Source organism: Trichoderma camerunense, assembly GCF_050948025.1.
Source record: "Trichoderma camerunense strain CBS 138272 chromosome Unknown V8C40scaffold_8, whole genome shotgun sequence".
In the NCBI taxonomy this organism is placed as follows: Eukaryota; Fungi; Ascomycota; class Sordariomycetes; order Hypocreales; family Hypocreaceae; genus Trichoderma; species Trichoderma camerunense.
The window spans coordinates 239943-257577 of record NW_028145362.1 but is presented as its reverse complement, the minus strand read 5'-3'; the positions used below and the strand labels follow the sequence as shown (position 1 = coordinate 257577).

Here is a 17635-nt window from a genome sequence, read left to right as displayed (position 1 = left end):
CTGCATGCAAATCTCCAAAGCGTAGCTGAAGAAGAGCACGAATTATGGGGCAACTGTATTAATGTGAGGCCTAGTAGGAATTGGGCTTGATGTACTGTGTAATCTCATCTTTACACATGCTTATGGAACCACATGTGAGATTATACTGCAGACCGAAGTTTTACTGAGCACGCCCTGGATGTCTATATGTTATCCGGGCGCCACGACCAGTCATATGACGATTGAGGCCGTTCATTCCTGATCCACAGATGCTCCATACCATCTTATCTAGGAATAATAGTTCTATGCCGCGTTACCGGATGACCAGCTGGTCGCTTAACGATACAAACTCTACCGCTGTCGGAGCAGTCCCTCTAGCTTTCTCAGATTGAGGCGTTTCTCGGCCTCCTAGTTGCATCAACATACATGGACCTAGGTGAGTAGCGGAATGGCTAGTCCGTCACAGGTAAGCCGATCTTCAACACTCGGTCTTCTAGAAGGAGGCAAAAGCCACTAGAAGCTAGGTAGTTGGCCGGCATTAGGCAATGTTGAAGACGGCTGCATACGGCTTTCGGCGGACAATGCCTCCACGAGCATTTCAACTCCTAGTCAATATCTCCAATTATCATTGGATTACATATATATGTTATCACTGGGGAAGGGCTTTCAAGTGTCCGCCTACGTACTGGGTGTATGTATTTCACAAAACGGAGTACAGCTGGACTCATGGACAGCAAGGGATAAACGTCTATCCAGCAATTGACGTGATATGGCCGCTTGGGACGAATCATATGATCAAACAGATTGTTATCTGCATCTCCACATCTAACGTTATGTTCTCCGGAACAAGGCGACAACTGGTCGGGACATGCCGGTTTCGGGACCAAAGCAGGTGCAGCTCAACTGCGCAATATGAAGACACGGACTGATGTGTAACAGCTCCGATCAGAAGCTGACGCAAAAGAGGCTAGTATCTCGGTGGAATCCAGTATCAAAAAGGTAATACTACAGCCCTGGAGGTGTATATCTGCGCCGTCTGGATTGCGTGACTCGCTAATGTACTGACCGAGAGCATAAGCTGGACTATGAATATCTACACACTATTCGATCATGAGGGCCCGCTCTCGAGAAGTGAGGCATTTGTGATCTTCTAGTTCATCGCGTAAAGGGAACCATATGACCGCATGTCTTCAGCTCAATCTCTCATGGGCTGATTTCGACATACCCCAGCTCTCGCTTCCCCCGTCTTCTGGCCCAGATTCGATGGTTGGAGATGATGGACTTGGGGAAACCTGGGGGAATGAGGGGCTTTGGAGGCGGTCGAACCACGGGCTAGTGCCAGCTTCTGGAATCTTTCCCCAACTAAAGAACAACCCAAGTGGACCATGATGGTGGCAAACGGGATCTCAGTGGCTGAGGACCGTTTTTTTTTTCTCCCTCGTACACCATGCGCAAGTTTGATACGTGAAGGATTGTGGTCAAAGCGGCGCACGCGCGCCCTTTTTAGGACGATACGAGGAGAGATTCGGCCGACGGCTTTTGTCGGCTCGCCTGGATGGCTTGATTGTGCTTGAAGCTGAATAGCCTTACGGGGCCTTGCGTAGGATGTAAGGTGGACATTGGACGGAGTGTTGTGGAGATTTTTTTTCACCTTGGTGTGCTCGTTGGTGCCGGCTCTCGTCAATGCTCCATGATAAGAGTGAAAGCCAGCGTGAAGGAAGCCTTGGCGACTGGGCTGAGTTCAGCTGTTGTAGAGAGAGAGGAACCGTATGCCAAGATTACATGTGGCCTGTGGCCTGTGGAAAGGTGAGGCCATAATCACAAGCTTATTCTGACGATGTAACCACTGCTACTGTAGAGTTAGTGTCAACAATATCAGTCTCCTGTCCTCCGTACGAGTACCTGTTCAGCAATCATCATCATACTCGGACCAATATGCCCATTAGGGAGAAGAGACGAGACTCTTCTCATGCGCTACCACTCGATCTTATCCTGTTCTCGCCAAGTGGGGTGGCACAAACCTCCAAGGTTGATCATCTTTGTACGTAACAGCTGATGTGCCATGTTGGCGCGCAACTGAATCATGTCTCTGCCACCCTAGTCAATCCGTCTCTCCTCTCCGCATCCAGTTCCCCATCCTCGCCTGTGACAAGAGAGACGGGAAAAGATAAGCATTCGCAACTTTGTCAAGTGGGTGGAGAGGAGAGTCAGAACACCAAATGTACATGTACATGCACATGCGCCCAGCAGATCAGGCCGGGATGAAACTCACATGCAAACAAGGCTGCCACTAATGCATTTCGACGCAGGCACAGCATCAATCAGCCGTCAGAAGAATTTTCTTTTCCTTTTCCTTGTCCAGCTGGGCGCGTTCTGGAACATTTCCGCACGCGGCCACGCCCTTCGATCTTCAAGTTTGCTCGAGGCGGGAGATGCAAGAAAAGGATTGGAGAGATAAGCCAGATGGGGCTCGGGGAAATAAATGCCGACGCCACCAAGCGAAAGCCCGTACATGTACACCGCAATTAAGGCACTGAGCAGAGGGGGACTGATGATGGTATTTCAGCTTCAGCTACTGTACAGCATGGGGAGATAAACACCAAAGAGAGAACATGGAAAAGAAGACGAAAAGATGAAGAGATAACGTTCTTATCTTGATCATCATCCCCCCAATTCAGGCCCCAGTCTGGTGATAACGTGAACCCAACATCCATCTCCCCACCGTCGCATGGAACGAATCATGGATCCCAAACAGCCCGGCCAAGTACCGGTACCTCCATCCTCAACGCCCGCTCCCTGTCCCTTGGCCCCCCGCAGCAAACTACGCTGAAAACAGCTAACAGAGGCGTCAATGTGCCGGGGATCTGCTCTCTAGGGTGCTCTCTAGGGTGCTCTTTAGGGCCTTGAAAGCGCTGGACCAGCGATAAACAAGGCGGTGGTTGCCGCATTCGCTGTGGTTCCTGCTCCTTCAGGCCCTCTCTATATCTATACCCTGTTACCTTTCCATCTCTTTTTTCTCTTCTCCTCTTTTCCTTTTCTCATTCCTTTTTTATCTCTTCTTTTCCTTCTCCATCATTTAGTATTACATCGTCAACTCCGGCGCTGTGACAATCATGGAGAAGAAGTACGGCTCCGGGCCCGACGAGGCCTACGACGTCAACATCGAGGCCAGCCCACCAGGTGACAACACCGACTTCACTTTTGCCCACGATGGCGAGCAGCTCAAGCGTGGTCTCAAGAGTCGTCACTTGCAGTTTCTGGCTCTGGGAGGAGCAATTGGAACCGGTCTCTTCGTGGGATCCGGTGGCATCCTCGCAGATACCGGCCCTGCGCCGCTCTTCATGGCCTACATTTCCATGTCCATGATTGTCTACATCGTCATGAACGTCCTCGCAGAAATGACGGTATATCTCCCATTCAGAGGTGTCACCATTCCCTACTACGTCAGCCGCTTTGTCGATCCCAGCTTAGGTTTCGCTGCCGGTTGGAACTACTGGTATGCCTACACAATGCTTGTCGCTGCAGAAGCTTCAGCAGCTGCCATTGTCCTGGACTATTGGAAAGCCCATGTCAATGTTGCCGTCTGGATTGCCATCGTACTCATTGTCTTGTTGGCACTCAACTTGTTTGCCGCCGCCATCTTTGGAGAGGCGGAGTTTATCTTTGCATCGATCAAGCTGATTGCCTTGTTTGTTCTCTGCATCATTGGCATTGTTCTGTTCTTTGGTGGCGGGCCGAATCAGCACCATGTCCTCGGTTTCCACTATTGGAACGACCCTGGAGCATTCGTAGAATACAATGCCAAGGGTGCAACTGGCAGATTCTTGGGCTACTGGCACGCCTTTGTCAAAGCAGGTATGTTTGGCCAACTCTCATAAACACAAATCCATTATAAGCCACAAAAATTATGTGCAACTGAGCTGACAATCGATCTTTTCACAGGATTCGCTTTCATTACCAGCCCAGAATTGATCGCAATCGCCGCCGGAGAGGCCGTTTCCCCCCGTCGAAACCTCAAGAAGGCAGCCCGCCGCTTTACTTTCCGTCTGGCATTATTCTACGGTGTCTCGTCACTCATCATTGGCATCATTGTCCCCTCAAACGACCCTAGACTACTCGGAGCCTCAAACGCCAGCGCCTCGCCCTTTGTTATCGGCATTCAGAATGCTGGCATTCCTGTCCTGAACCACATCATCAACGCTGTCATTCTTACCTCTGCATGGTCGGCCGGAAACTCTTTCCTCTACTCCGCCAGTCGAGTTCTATACTCCATGGCCATCAACGGCCAGGCTCCCAAGTGGTTTGCCCTCACCAATCGCTTGGGTGTCCCCTGGGTTGCCGTTCTCTTCACCTGGGCCTTCTCCCTTCTGGCCTTCCTTAACGTCAACAACTCCGGTGCCACCGTCTTCAACTGGTTTGTCAACATTTCAACCATTTCTGGCTTCCTTGCTTGGATTGTCATCATGGTCACCTATCTTCGCTTCCGCAAAGCCATCTTTTTCAACAATCTTTGGGGAGAATTGCCGTACAAGACACCCCTGCAGCCTTACGGCACCTATGCTGCGCTCTTCGTTATTTCTATCCTCACTCTCACCAATGGTTTCCAAATCTTCATCGGTGACAACTGGAACGTGAGCGACTTCCTCGCTGCCTACATCACACTGCCCATCTTCCTTGCGCTTTATCTTGGTCACAAGATCTGGAAGCGAACACCCTTCTGCATCAGGACATCCGAGGTTGATGTTATTACTGGCAAGAAGGAGATGGACGAAATGGAGGCCATGGATCAGCCGCCTGTGCCCAAGAACTTCCTGCAGAAGGTGTGGTTCTGGTTGGCATAGTTGAGAGTCGGAGGTAGATGAGTTAGTTGTATATCCCGCCGCAATTTTTAATGTATATAAAAAGCGATTCAAGATGAAGATGTTCTCATTGTATATTGCCAGAAGCTACTAGGATCGCTAGAGGCGTTGTCGAACCGTTGTCTTGGGCATCTTACTATTCATGATTTAGATGAGAGCCATGTTGATGAATATATAACCAAAAGTTAGTTTCGATATTAAAATGTCGTATCAATATGTTTTAGGCTAGTGAAAAAAAGAGATGACTTTGAAATCTGGCGGTCGGTCGGGTCTTATCCAAGTGGACTTACAAGCTGAGCAACTCTGGCCCTTGTTGTAAATTTGTCAGCTTCTAGGAACAACGCGCGCTATTACGCATTGGGCCAATGCTCAATCCATTCTACATGAGCCACTGCGTCACCAGCTGACAGAGATCAATCGTTTTAGGCAAATGTTAATCTATGTTGCTCCTCATCTTTCATTACAGATAGTCCTAAAGGAGATAACGTTGTGCCGGTTGCCTTACTATAGTGTTGCTATGTTACCAGCTCCTGTTTGGACTACCGGCTACTGGGTTGAGATGGGAACGTTCTGACGTTTAGTCTACCGCGATGGCGCCGATGAATATATTTGTAATATCCTCGAAGTCGGCACGTTCTGGTATTGCAGTGCTCAGAGTTGTGGGATGTTCGTCGGACGGTAAACACGGAACCAATGCGTTCATCTTCGTTGGCTCTACTATAAGTAGTCCTGGCATTCCTCCGTGATGAAGCTTTCAACATTCCTCAGTCTAAGCCCAACTTCCAATAACTCATACACTTCCTTCATCACGATCAATCTAATTAAGACTTCAACTTTTCAATCAATCAAAATGTCTACTCCCTTTGAATCTGAAGTTCTCAAAGCCAATGCCAAATACGCCAGCACGTATAAGCACAGCGGTCTCGAATGCCCTCCTCTAAAAAAGGCCGTTCTCAGTATGTTTTCCACAACTCCCGTTCTGACTCGTACATCTAAAATAACCATTCTTCCTAGTCACATGCATGGATTGTCGTCTTGATCCAAAATCCGCCTACGGTTTCGACCTAGGCGAAGTCACCACCATTCGTAATGCCGGTGCTTCTGGCCGAGATGCAGAGCGCTCAGCACTTCTCGTGACTCATGTCTTGGGTGCTGAGGAGGTCCTCCTGATTAAGCACACTAGATGCGGGCTGTTGGGTGTTCCATCTGAGGTTGTGCAAGATATCATGAAGAAGAACTTGGGATTGGCGGAGTCCCAGGATGTGGATAATTTTGAGGTTCTTACTTTTCATGATTTGGAGGCGTCTACCCGAGAGGAGGTGGAGTATCTTCGAAATCACCCCTTTTGGCGCAGTCATATCCGAGTGACGGGTTGGATTCATGATACTGATACGGGAGTTCTTAAGAAAATCGTGGAATAAATAGGAATCAGAGGACACGATTCTAGGTTAAGAGATCACAAATTAGAGTACGATATACCATATGAAACAATCCATTAGAAGATTTGTTTAATTGGTCGTATGGATAATAAAAACTCTAAAAGTCACCACAGAAATCTACCATGACGCGTGAGTTGGAAGTGAATTATACATGAGAAACAACATGAACGCTTATAAATGGAAATGAGATCGTATGGCTTAAAAAAGTTAAATATCAATACTCCGACCAGTTCTAATTAAACTACTTATCGTGGCATCAGTTTTGACCAACTGCGGTAAAGATATCCTCAGTCCCATCATCGGGTAGAAAATCCAATTTTTTGCCAAGACCCCAGAAACTCCATCCTTCCTTTTTTTTAGATATTCTCCATCTTCGTCAAGTTTGGTCTTTTGCCAAAGACCATGTGCTGATTGTTGAATCGTTATCTGATGAATGACCCATCGGAGTATTTGACTCAGAGTCCCTGTCCATCATTTGTTTTCCTTCCGATGCATATTTGCAAAGTGAAACCCACATGTTGACGTTGTCTTCCTTGTCGTTGTTGCCTTTTGTCTGCTGTTCGGCCATGAGATGATTCTCGGGTGGTCCAGATAGAGGATCAACCTCGACCACACTGCTGTCATGGTTCCTTTTGGCTTTTTTGCTTATTCTGCTCTTTATACCCTTTCCCTTGGCTGACTCCTCTGCTTTACGAAAGGCTTGCCACTTAGCCCTCTCTTTGGCTTTTGCCTGGAGGAGATCGAGCCTTAGCTCTGCTGATCTATCCATGCCCCAAATTGTACACCTCCTCGTCTCAACCAGTTGAGCAATTTCTGCTTCTTCTTCAGCAATTGCAGCCTCCTGGTTAATTTGTTCTCCAACTGTTTTTATTGCATAATCGATTTCTTGATTGACTTGCTGTTGTGTTTTCGGGGAAGCCTGCTCTTTTCTTTCGTCTTCATTGAGTTGAACCACGCTGCCAGAGATCTTTTCAGTCTTCTCATATTGACTCGTCCCAACATCTAGCGTGGATATATCCTCTGAACCGTTCTTCTCCAGTACCTCGGGCGTAGTATTCACGTGTCTGCCTGTCTTCTTGTTCAACCAAGGAGGGACCCACATATTATCAGGATTGAATATATTGCCCTCAAGTTCTCCAATATTCATGTTGGATTGGGCGACTGGCTTGGCAATCAAATAACTTGGAAAGCCTGAACAATCCCCCGCCGCTACCTCGAACGTGTCGTTGATCCTTTCTCGAAAAAGTTCAAGCATACCCTTGAAGAGGATGTGGCTGATTGGTACGGTCTTGTGTGGAATACCCGTCTTGCTCTGCAGTGGTTTCATGACACCACCCTTGAGGAAGCTCTTCAGCCGGTTCTTCAGAAAGTTGCTGAGCCACACATCACCAGCGCCTGGATTTGGGCAGACTTCTCGTAGTATATCGAATACTAGCGAAACCTGGAGCTTCTCACCCAGCCGCTCAATCTCAGCTTTTGCAAGCTCTGCCAGATTAGGAAGTTCGTAAGTCTCGGCAGCATTATAAGCACGAATGCTTGTTGAAAACTCAGTAGCCAATGCCTTTTGGAGCTCCGAATTTTCTGGTCGAAGGGACTGATAGGTGCCGGTATAGAGGTAATGAATGATGACATGGCCTACATCATCAGAAACATCGGGAAATTTGAGCCGAGTCTCTTGATACATATTCTCCAGCTTGTGGCTCTGAGAAAGTAGATGAGGTGGTATGTTAAGTGTGCGGCCATCTGCAAATTGTAACGGAACGGTAATAAGCATATAAGGGCTTTCAATGTTAGTGTTGGCGCCATAAGTAGGAGCGAGGTGGTAAACTTACGAATAGAAAGGTCGCGGATCTTCGTCCATTTTGCTTTGATGAGCCCAGTTAAGGAAGGCCAAACGAGCAAGGTGAAATAATTCTCTAATGTCCTAGCCAAGTATGGCCTATTCAAGGGAGTACGTGGGATACTGTAATACTGAAACGTTTCACTGGCTTTAGATTTTCTTTTTAAGGATATGCATATGCTACAGGAATGTGGCTGCCTTTTATAGCCTGACGGAACGATTTTATCTGGTTGGTTCAGTCATTTAGCTATAAGTTGTAGGCTTGAAACCTGCGCTGTGCCTGAACCTTGTTGTTCGGGCCTTTTTGTGCATTTTGAGTTTGGCCTTGAACCTTTACTTATCAGTGGTAATATTTTGCTGCCTGGACTTCCAAGATTTGATCTGGTTGGCTGCAGCGGCCATTTTGATCGACGAATTGATTCTAGAATTTGAACCGAAGGCTGGCGCATAGCCTTCTTCACTGCCAACCTCTTATCTGGATTATAAATATAACCTTATACATATGCTACAGGCCACAGTATTATCTAAAATTGTTGGTAGCATCTTACATTACGAACCGTAGTTGTATCACCATCAGCAATTAAAAGCTTGAAAACGATATTCTGATGACTAGAATGATTAATACAAGACCATACCTCGTGATAAATGAGAAAACACGAACGCAGCAACCAAGAGACAAAGATGTAGTGGTCTTTCTCGCAAAGACATCCACCACTCCGAGCGAATAATGTCTCGAGTGGTGGCTGCAGCTCCTCCCTAATTGCCTCATAGCCACCACATCTGTAGTGACACATACCTAGATAGGTACTGTCTAGTCGGCCTCCTACATCTCAACCAAATCGTCGCAATACGTGGCCACACATGACGACGAAAATAGCAACGTTGAGAGATGTACCGCTTTCCGCCTTAATGCTGCCGACAATACTTTTCAGCTTCACATCGGCACTTCCCGAGATCTAGCGTCTGATGGCCTCAGATGGGTTAATATCCTATTCGTCTGTGGATTTTTGTCCGAAGGAAGAATTCACTATGCATTGCGCAGGTTGGTCATCAATCCGCAGCTCAATATGTCGTTCGTTAGAGCCTAAACCCCGAAGCTGCACCTGAATACCGCTCTTCTCCGCATCGTTAAATCCACCAAACTCCGTGCCAACGATGCAGGAAGAGGAGCCACAGCCAGGTGCCCGAATCTGGAACATTGGTTACCTACTTATTGAGCATCAATCTTGGATTCATCGCCTCTCATTCCAACACTTGTTGGCGTGATGGGTCATTAATCAGCTGGTGGAGCCCTCTATGAATTGCCTGATGAGGCTAGTGTTCACCATGTCATACCCAATGCGGTATATCAACCAGAAGGGTCTATACGGAAGAGGCTTTACAGTGATATAGGACAACAAGATGAACGATGTGATAAAATGTTGTTGAAGGGGGCATTCGATAGATATAAAAGCAGCTTTGAATCTCCTCAGATGTAGAACCATTCTCCCCATTAACAACAATACCAATTACTCGACTTCTCGAATTTAAACACCGCCAACAAAATGGCATCCCCCAAGCCCAGAGCTATACTCGGTCTCATGACCTACGGCCCCGACAACTTTGCAGATAACCGTGTAACAACACTTGATGAATTCAAACTTCATCTGGATGCTCTGCAAAAGCATGGATACAATGAGGTCGACACGGCCCGTATCTACTCTGGTGGTGATCAAGAAGCTTTCACCGCAAAAGCTGGATACAAAGAACGTGGTCTCAAGCTCGCTACAAAGAGCTACCCTCGAACCCCTGGACAGCACACGGCTGCCAACCTTCGCAAGGATTTGGAGACTTCTTTGGCTGAACTTGGTGCTACATCTGTAGACATTTTCTACCTGCACTCGGCCGACCGCTCTGTCCCCTTCACCGAAACCCTTGAAGCAGCAAACACATTGTACAAGGAGGGTAAATTCAAGCAGCTCGGAATTAGCAACTATTCTGCATTCGAAATTGCAGAGATTGTCATGTTATGCCAACAACGAGGCTGGGTGCAGCCCACCATTTACCAGGGGGTGTATAACGCAATTAGTAAGGAACCTCTTCCCAGCTCCATCTCTAACACACATGTACATATAGATGTAACCTCAGAAAAAGACTAACATCATACCTCCACAGCTCGAAACCTTGAGACGGAAGTTATTCCTGCCTGTCGCCGCTTTGGATTGGAAGTCGTCATTTATACTCCCCTCGGCGGAGGTCTCCTGACTGGGCGCTACAAGACCCTTGATGACGAGGAGGAGGAAGGTCGTTTCAACAACAGCACGTTCTTGGGACCTATTTTTAGAGCCATGTACTTTAACGAGAGTTTGTTCAAAGCTCTCGACATCCTCCGACTTGCGGCTGAAAGCCACAACCTGACTATGCCCGAGGTCGCTCTCCGGTGGCTCGTACATCACTCTGCTTTAAAGCTTGCTAAGGATGGAGGAAACGACGGCGTTATCTTTGGAGTCAGCAAGATTTCCCAGTTGGACCAGAATATCTTGGATCTGCAGAAGGGTCCTTTGCCAGAGGAGGTTGTGAAGGCTCTTGATGCTGCTTGGATCATTGCAAAGGGCACCAGTCCCAACCCGTGGCACACACCACTTGAGTACACGTACGAGGGACACTCATAGATATGCGCTCCATGCTGTTATCTAAGGACTTGTATTCTGCGATAATACTAAGTTTTCATGGCTTATGCTATCTAGAATGAATTTCAGCAGAGTTTATTTAAAATTTTACCTGAGCGCCTATCGTTAGGAGTTGCGTCATAGGTAGACTAGAATAGATAAGTGAGAGATATGAGTATATAAATGCCAATCTCTCCTCACCTTCTCTACAATCCTTTTTATGGTTAGCTGACCTACATACAAAGTCGTAAACCATTGCACCAGGTTAGTCGTGGGAGTTTTGATCGCAGGAGAGATCTTGTGTATAAACACCATGGGTCGCCGGTGAAGACCCCAGTTCACAGAGAGCGTGTCATCTGTATCTGGAACTCTGAGGCAGCATTGGTATGGTTTGACCCCGGGCACTCACATCCAAAAAGTCGTTATAAATTGTGGCCAATGATGAAGCCAGTTCACCGAGAGCAATGATAAGCTCAGGATCATTTGCTTCTGGAATCTGAGGCCAGCATTAGGAATATCTAGCCTTTAAGGGATCGTAACAAGTGTTACGGAACAAGAAAGGAACGATAAAAACCCGGTTGAAGAAGAAAACAATTGGTTGAGCGGGAGAACATCTGTCAAATTTATATACTCCTCAATACACAATACCCGTTGCCTGGTACTTAACCGACGATTTAAGTTCAGATTTTGATCGCCCGGTTTCCCCATGCCTTGACCAAATCTTTGAAGATCACCCCGGTACCGCCCTGAGAGGTGGCTCCAGATTTGTCAAAAGTCATCCGGCTTGATCTCTAGTCTCTTTTTGCTTGTGTATTGGTATTACTTTCTCCATAGGCTCCTGGTAGCTACTCCAACCACTGAGTCAGGATCTTCTGGTACAAATTCCACGCGAGTATGATGTTGTAGGTAGGGATATAGCTTAATCTTTATGGATGGAGGAGGAAACTTTGCGGCTCCATTCGGCTCGAGGACATATTGTCGGTATCGAAGAAAATGAAGATGATCACTCTTCAGGATAGCTATTTTATATATCTGTATCGCCGAAGGAACCAATATGGCCGCAGTCATTCTGATAGCTCATTTTTGCGGTGCCAAGGGTTGCGACAGGCCGAAGTTATACAAGTTTGTCGGTCAGTGTCCGGACTTTGATCCATGTCCAAATCCCACTGTAGGAGATAAAGGACTCATGGCCAGAATTTCGAGAATACCAATCTCGTTGAGTGTCGCCTCGGGGAATAGCTTGGATGAGAGGCAGCTATTTGCACCAATCAGCCCGACACAGAAGATGGACTTTGATAGCGTTGTTCTTGGGCTCTCAAGGTCATGACCATTGTGACAATCATTCCCAGTTCATCAGAGCCTTCCTTCCATTCTTCGACTGGGCAGTCGTCTAACGCTTTTGCTGGAGCGTGTAAGTCTTTCCACGTCAGTTGCTTATATGGCGATACACCGTTTGTAAATTTTGTCCAATCTGCAGTGTCCTGGGCGGCCCACGAGGCCTTCGAAGCCGGTAGCAGCATACTATCGATGTTCCAGTCATCTGGACTGTTGCAGGGCAGCCCGAACTCCATTGATACAACCACATTTAGCGTAAAGTAGATGGTGGCAATGCGGATGAAGGATTCAACAAACACCCACTGTTTCCAGTCACTGCTGGGATGATGATAAAGGTCTAGTAAGCTTTCAGAATGGAGGCGTCTATAGATGGCCTTGGGAGTAGAGTTAGTTAGCTATCTACTTCTGAAGGTTCGCGGCAGAGAAAGGGCGCAGCGCATCTCACCCCAAGAGTGTAAAGAAGCGCAATGTCTCCATTTGGAAAAGCTGGGCTATTTTCCCCTAACTTAACCCTCAAGAGAACGTAGATGGCAACAGTTTGAGCCGCAGATAGTAGCTCCCATGTGGTAAACGTATTGATCTTCATCGCAGGTTAGTTGTAACCAGATCTTCAAAGTACACAAGCTCATAACACGAAAGATGTGAAGCCAATTCCCTTGCCTTTGTGTATATCCATTCTTGGTGTTGGTGAATCATTTCCCACAATGCTTCTTTATTCACAGACAAGGAGGAAGAATTGCTTTGGTACGAGCCGTACGCCCGCAATAAGTTCTGGCATGTCTTTAGAGCACTCAGCTTCATGCTAGCGTCTTCAGAGTCGCTTTCAAGCTCGTGTTCAGTAAATGGATGGCAGAATCCCACTAGGGATATGTCGTGTGTCGCTTTCGAAGCTTGACCGCATAGATATCGCAATACAAAATTGCTCATTTGCATCATTGATGGATCGGAGAATCTCCTCTGTTCAAAGAGGCTAAACTTGGGTATCTTCAACGCATCACCAGTTAAGATTAAGCCTCAGTCATTTCTCCTCATTCATGTAAACTAACCAAGGCATGATATGGTGGACCCGACTGCCAATCAATTAAAGCACCTGGATCTAGTGGTCCATTTTCGAGAATTATTGAAGCTGTCCCGGCCTCACGCCTCAAGGCCTTCTTCTTCTGGTTTCGCTGCTTGTGGAAGTTTTTCATCACCGCCCGCCGAATGTACGTGCGCCTTGCGCCTCGGCCCTCAGCAGGATCATTGGTTAAGTTGACAAACGTGCGATCGGGCTCAGGCAGTTGGGGTGGCATTTTGTTTGTTTTTGATGAGTTGATCAACAGTCGGGAGACTTGAACGATGAGAATGCACAGAGCAAAGGGGATAAGCATCCGGTATTAACGAGGTGGGGACTTGAAGAACTAGGATCTCATAGGCTGCAAACTCCGACGCCATTCTGGAACTGCGGGCTTTGGCGGGTATTCGGGGGCTTGGGGGGTTACGAATGTTACAATGGGTTTCATGACATTAGACAATTAATTATTAAAATACTGTCTAGTTCATCTATATCAATACATCCACCTATTCGTTTGACAGCAGCTATTGTAAGATGCACCATGCTATTAGCAGTATTACTATCTCTTCTATTTGTGATTAATACTCCGCGCTTGGAGTTAAAACCGATGCTCTAATAGTGATGCGCCCCGCTCCCTAAAGTCTTGTGTAAGAATGGTAGCATAAAGTGCAGGATATCCTTGAGATTGCTGATGAGAGCGAAATGCCCAGCATCAATCAGATGAATCTCGGCATGCTGCAAATCTCTCTTGAACGCTTTCGCGCCAGCAGGAATGAAGCTGCACATTGTATAGTTAGAAGTCGGTTTCAACGAAGTATTACATTAGTTATAGGTTAGAACAGATCATGCTTACAATTGGTCGTTTTCTCCCCATACAGCAAGCAGAGGCACTTGAGACTGGCGGAAATACTTCTGGTATTGCGGGTATTGCGCTACATTGTTCTGGTAGTCGAAGAAATAATCCAGCTGGATGTCAATGTTCCCGGGCTGGTCATTCATGAGCGCATAATCAAGCCACCAAGACTCCGGCTCTAGGGCATCAGGGTTCTTTGTTCCCGTTGTATATTGTCCCTCAGTTGCGTTCAAGGTGAAGAACGGGATCAATGCCTCGCGATCACTGAGGAATTAGCCACAAGTATATCAGATAAATAATGTTACGACTTACGATTGGCTTCCAGACGCCCAATATGTTCTTATGGCGTCGAATCCAGGTCCAATTCCTTCCAAGTAAGCGTTTCCATTCTGCGACACAATAGCCTTGACCGCATGGGGTCGTCGCACAGCAAGGCGCAGTCCAACAGGTGCTCCGTAATCGATAATGTATTCGGCAAACTCCTGGATATTGAGAGCGTCAAGGAACCCTTCCATAACATCGGCTATGTTGTCAAACGTGTGAGAAAAGTTTGCAGGAGACTTTGTAAAGCCAAATCCAGGGAAATCCGGTGCAATAACATGATATGTTAGAGCAAGAAGGGGAATCATGTGTCGAAAAAGGAACGACGATGAGGGAAAGCCATGGAGTAATAGTAGAGTTGGGGCATTAGCCGGACCAGCCTCGCGATAAAAGACTGAATAGTTGCCGACTTCAACTTGGTTGATAGTCGGCAGTATCTGGTATGCTAATTCCGCCATCGTAATAGCAGAGGTCAGAATTACTTGTTCAGCAACTGATAGGTAGATGACTTGATGATACAACCTACGATAATTCGACGATACCTGAGCTATTATATACATGTAAACACCATTTACATCTTCATCAATGAGAACATTACCGCAACTCACATCCTGATTTAGTGAATCAATAAACGACCCATGACTAATACCGGTATCCTCTCAAGCTTGAAGTTTTCAGCTTAGGGGCATGCGGGCCTAAAGGCAGCATATACCGCATATGGACAGTAGTGCTGACTATGCCGTCATTTACTCCCGGATATAGGACTCCTTACATCCACAGTGGATCACAGAATCTCCTCGGCTTCTCCCGGCGCCCTGTCGTTATAGAAGAGATGCTGTAGCTGATCTGATCCTTCGACACCGATCTAGGCGACTGAGGCGAGCTGTTATTGGTAATACCATCTCCATCCCACGTAGTACCGAGAATAAGCCTATTTCTAACTACTCCGTGATTATTCTCCGTTTGGAATCATTGGGCACTGCACACGTTCCCCCAATGACGATGGAATCAACAACGGGGCACTTCCCACAATCAGACTAGACTTATTACGAGACAACATGATTTAAAGTCAACAATCATTAGTAAATAATTCAGCTGCTTACATATTGAAAGAAATGTCTAGAGAGCATTTACGTATACATCGGCTCTCATCTATGCAAGCTTCATTAGCTTGTCGGCTGACTACGATGCAAAAGTATCACAGATGATACTTGAAATCAACAGCCCGGTCGCCAGTCTGGACCTTCCGAGTGTCCTCCATCTCTCCGTTTGCAATCTTCTCCTTCTGGCTGTTGCGGTGCCGGATATAGAACCACTTGGCAATAATAAGCAGCTGCGAAACTCCCAGCGCGCCCACAGAGAAGCCATTTCCCAAGACAAACGGAGCGGTCCTGTAAATCTGCCCTGCAACAATACCAGCTGTGTTTGCAAGACCTTGCTGCACTCCAATCGCGGTAGCACGGCGGTAATGCGGCGCGACATTGACATTGAGCCACGTCAGGTTTAATCCAGGGCCGTTGTAAACTGCAACAGCGCAGAGAAACGTGCCGAAGAACTTGACGGGGTTGCTCGTAGGGCAGAGGATAAGTATGTAGCCGATGATGCCCGGGATGTTGGCGAGAAACACCATTGGCCCACGAATACAAGTCCGGTCCGAGATGTACGCAAATGCAATGAAGCATATACCGCCAAATAAGAATACCGGAATACTGAGATATTGGGCTTGGATGGAAGTGTAGCCCATGCTGACAATGATGGAAGGGAGGAATGTGCTGAAGCCGTACAGGAGGATGTCCTGACAGAATTGAATGGCGGCACTATAGTTTGAATGTGAGTATGGTTCTTCGCTGATACCAAAGACAAATGCTATGCTGTACTTACCTGAGATATAGCTTCGGGTCCTTGAGACTAATCCGAATCTCCTCCCAGCTGAATTCCTCGCTACCCATGTACTGAGCCCGCTGTGCCTCACGAACCTTCATCATAGCCTTCTCCTCTTCATTAAGGAAGTAGGCATTGGAAGGATCGTTGGGTAATCCGAACCAGATAATCGGCGCAACGATGAAGCTGAAGATACCTTCAATGATGTACACCCATCTCCAGCCAGCATAGCCCGCAACACCGTCCATCTTGAGAATGCAAAACGCAAGCAATCCTCCAAAGGCACCCGAGATCGCCGTGCACACAAAAAGATATGACACCCTTATTCCTTGCTCGTGGCGCTTGTACACCATGGTGAGGTACAAGTTCAGCGCAGGGAAGAGTCCGGCTTCGCAGGCACCGAGAATGAGTCGCACGGCATACAAGCCAGCTACGTTGTGGATGAAGCCCGAGAAGATGGTTGTTAGAGACCAAACGGTGCAGAGGCCCGTGAGCAAGATGCGTGGCGTGACCCATTTCATCAAGATACTCCACGGAGGCTCAAACACCACGTAGGTCGCATAGAAGATGGAAACCGCTGTCGAGAACTGTTTCGGGCTGGCTCCGATATCTTGGGGCATGCCGGCAACCTTGACGTTGCCAATACTGCTTCGATCGAGGAAACAAGTCAGGTAGACAAGCATGATGATAGGGACAAAGTAAGTGTCCAGCTTCAATAACAGGCGCTTCTCGGCATTAGGGTCGAGCACTGGAATGGACGAGGCTGACTCGTCAACTTCACGAGGAAAGTCATCGCTGGAAGACGGACCCTTCTTGTCGTCGTCGTATCTCACATCGACTGGTTCCGAAGCCATGTTTACGACAGGCTCACTTCAGTCAAGTATGAGCTTCAAGATAATGAAGGAAACAAAGTTGGGATAAACGAGGAAGAATATCGAAATTCTCAGACCCCGCGTGAACAAAACATCAAATTATGAAAACCCCACGGGGAATCTGCATTCAGATGCAACTGTCAGGTGGAGTGGTGTCGCATCACGTCCCATTTAAAGAAAATCGTAGTCCCAGAGAGAGAATCGGAGCTCGAATCCGACGACGCGAAAAACTGCCACACACATCTTCGTCCATCTCGACAATCTCCAGCACCAATTTCTTATCGCTTACCTCCAGCCTCCATGCCTAGTTCGTCACTGGTTCACCGATAGCAGCATCCAAGATAGCTTGATAGCCTCCAAAATCGAGTATGACAGTGGAGTTTGCGGGGCTGGTCGGAGACCCTCACCGACCCCTGGAGGTGGCGATTGGGTTTCTGGTGAAGAACTAGGAGGAGAAGAGGATAGCTTTGTGCGGGGAAGTTGGAGATAGCAGATGGACAGCCGGTTGGTAAGACGAAAGATTTTTGGGAACATGGCGTTGTCGGTGGGGATGT

The 17635-nt window shown here is 47.4% G+C and overlaps 8 protein-coding genes across 8 annotated transcripts; 4 read left to right on the top strand and 4 right to left on the bottom strand.

The window, feature by feature from the left end:
• Window positions 1–1657: 1657 nt before the first annotated feature.
• V8C40DRAFT_243701 (uncharacterized protein) lies at window positions 1658–2682 on the top strand. The gene is made up of 2 exons (XM_083215495.1): window positions 1658–2020; window positions 2081–2682. The coding sequence occupies exons 1-2, from the start codon at window positions 1915–1917 to the stop codon at window positions 2242–2244; spliced, it is 270 nt and encodes an 89-aa protein (XP_083073499.1). The 5' UTR covers window positions 1658–1914; the 3' UTR covers window positions 2245–2682.
• Window positions 2683–2923: 241 nt separating this feature from the next.
• On the top strand, window positions 2924–5184 carry V8C40DRAFT_243695 (amino acid permease/ SLC12A domain-containing protein). Its single transcript, XM_083215494.1, has 2 exons — window positions 2924–3834; window positions 3922–5184. Exons 1-2 carry the CDS (start codon window positions 3093–3095, stop codon window positions 4818–4820), a joined length of 1641 nt encoding a protein of 546 aa, XP_083073498.1. The 5' UTR covers window positions 2924–3092; the 3' UTR covers window positions 4821–5184.
• Window positions 5185–5606: 422 nt separating this feature from the next.
• On the top strand, window positions 5607–6360 carry V8C40DRAFT_211489 (beta-class carbonic anhydrase). Its single transcript, XM_083212115.1, has 2 exons — window positions 5607–5794; window positions 5853–6360. The coding sequence occupies exons 1-2, from the start codon at window positions 5689–5691 to the stop codon at window positions 6257–6259; spliced, it is 513 nt and encodes a 170-aa protein (XP_083073497.1). The 5' UTR covers window positions 5607–5688; the 3' UTR covers window positions 6260–6360.
• A 293-nt stretch (window positions 6361–6653) lies between these two features.
• Window positions 6654–7961, bottom strand: V8C40DRAFT_274595 (uncharacterized protein; the record flags this gene model as incomplete). Its single annotated transcript, XM_083220623.1, has 1 exon — window positions 6654–7961. The coding sequence occupies one exon, from the start codon at window positions 7959–7961 to the stop codon at window positions 6654–6656; it is 1308 nt and encodes a 435-aa protein (XP_083073496.1).
• A 1700-nt stretch (window positions 7962–9661) lies between these two features.
• Window positions 9662–10768, top strand: V8C40DRAFT_274594 (aldo/keto reductase family protein; the record flags this gene model as incomplete). The annotated part of the gene is made up of 2 exons (XM_083220622.1): window positions 9662–10184; window positions 10272–10768. The coding sequence occupies 2 exons, from the start codon at window positions 9662–9664 to the stop codon at window positions 10766–10768; spliced, it is 1020 nt and encodes a 339-aa protein (XP_083073495.1).
• Window positions 10769–11355: 587 nt separating this feature from the next.
• Window positions 11356–13444, bottom strand: V8C40DRAFT_243688 (uncharacterized protein). Its single transcript, XM_083215493.1, has 4 exons — window positions 13147–13444; window positions 12761–13084; window positions 12546–12680; window positions 11356–12474 (listed from the first exon to the last, which is right to left on the bottom strand). The coding sequence occupies exons 1-4, from the start codon at window positions 13390–13392 to the stop codon at window positions 12034–12036; spliced, it is 1146 nt and encodes a 381-aa protein (XP_083073494.1). The 5' UTR covers window positions 13393–13444; the 3' UTR covers window positions 11356–12033.
• A 322-nt stretch (window positions 13445–13766) lies between these two features.
• On the bottom strand, window positions 13767–14786 carry V8C40DRAFT_274593 (alpha/beta fold hydrolase; the record flags this gene model as incomplete). The annotated part of the gene is made up of 3 exons (XM_083220621.1): window positions 13767–13932; window positions 14008–14271; window positions 14320–14786. The coding sequence occupies 3 exons, from the start codon at window positions 14784–14786 to the stop codon at window positions 13767–13769; spliced, it is 897 nt and encodes a 298-aa protein (XP_083073493.1).
• A 609-nt stretch (window positions 14787–15395) lies between these two features.
• Window positions 15396–17262, bottom strand: V8C40DRAFT_243683 (major facilitator superfamily domain-containing protein). Its single transcript, XM_083215492.1, has 2 exons — window positions 16210–17262; window positions 15396–16145 (listed from the first exon to the last, which is right to left on the bottom strand). The coding sequence occupies exons 1-2, from the start codon at window positions 17061–17063 to the stop codon at window positions 15527–15529; spliced, it is 1473 nt and encodes a 490-aa protein (XP_083073492.1). The 5' UTR covers window positions 17064–17262; the 3' UTR covers window positions 15396–15526.
• Window positions 17263–17635: the final 373 nt, after the last annotated feature.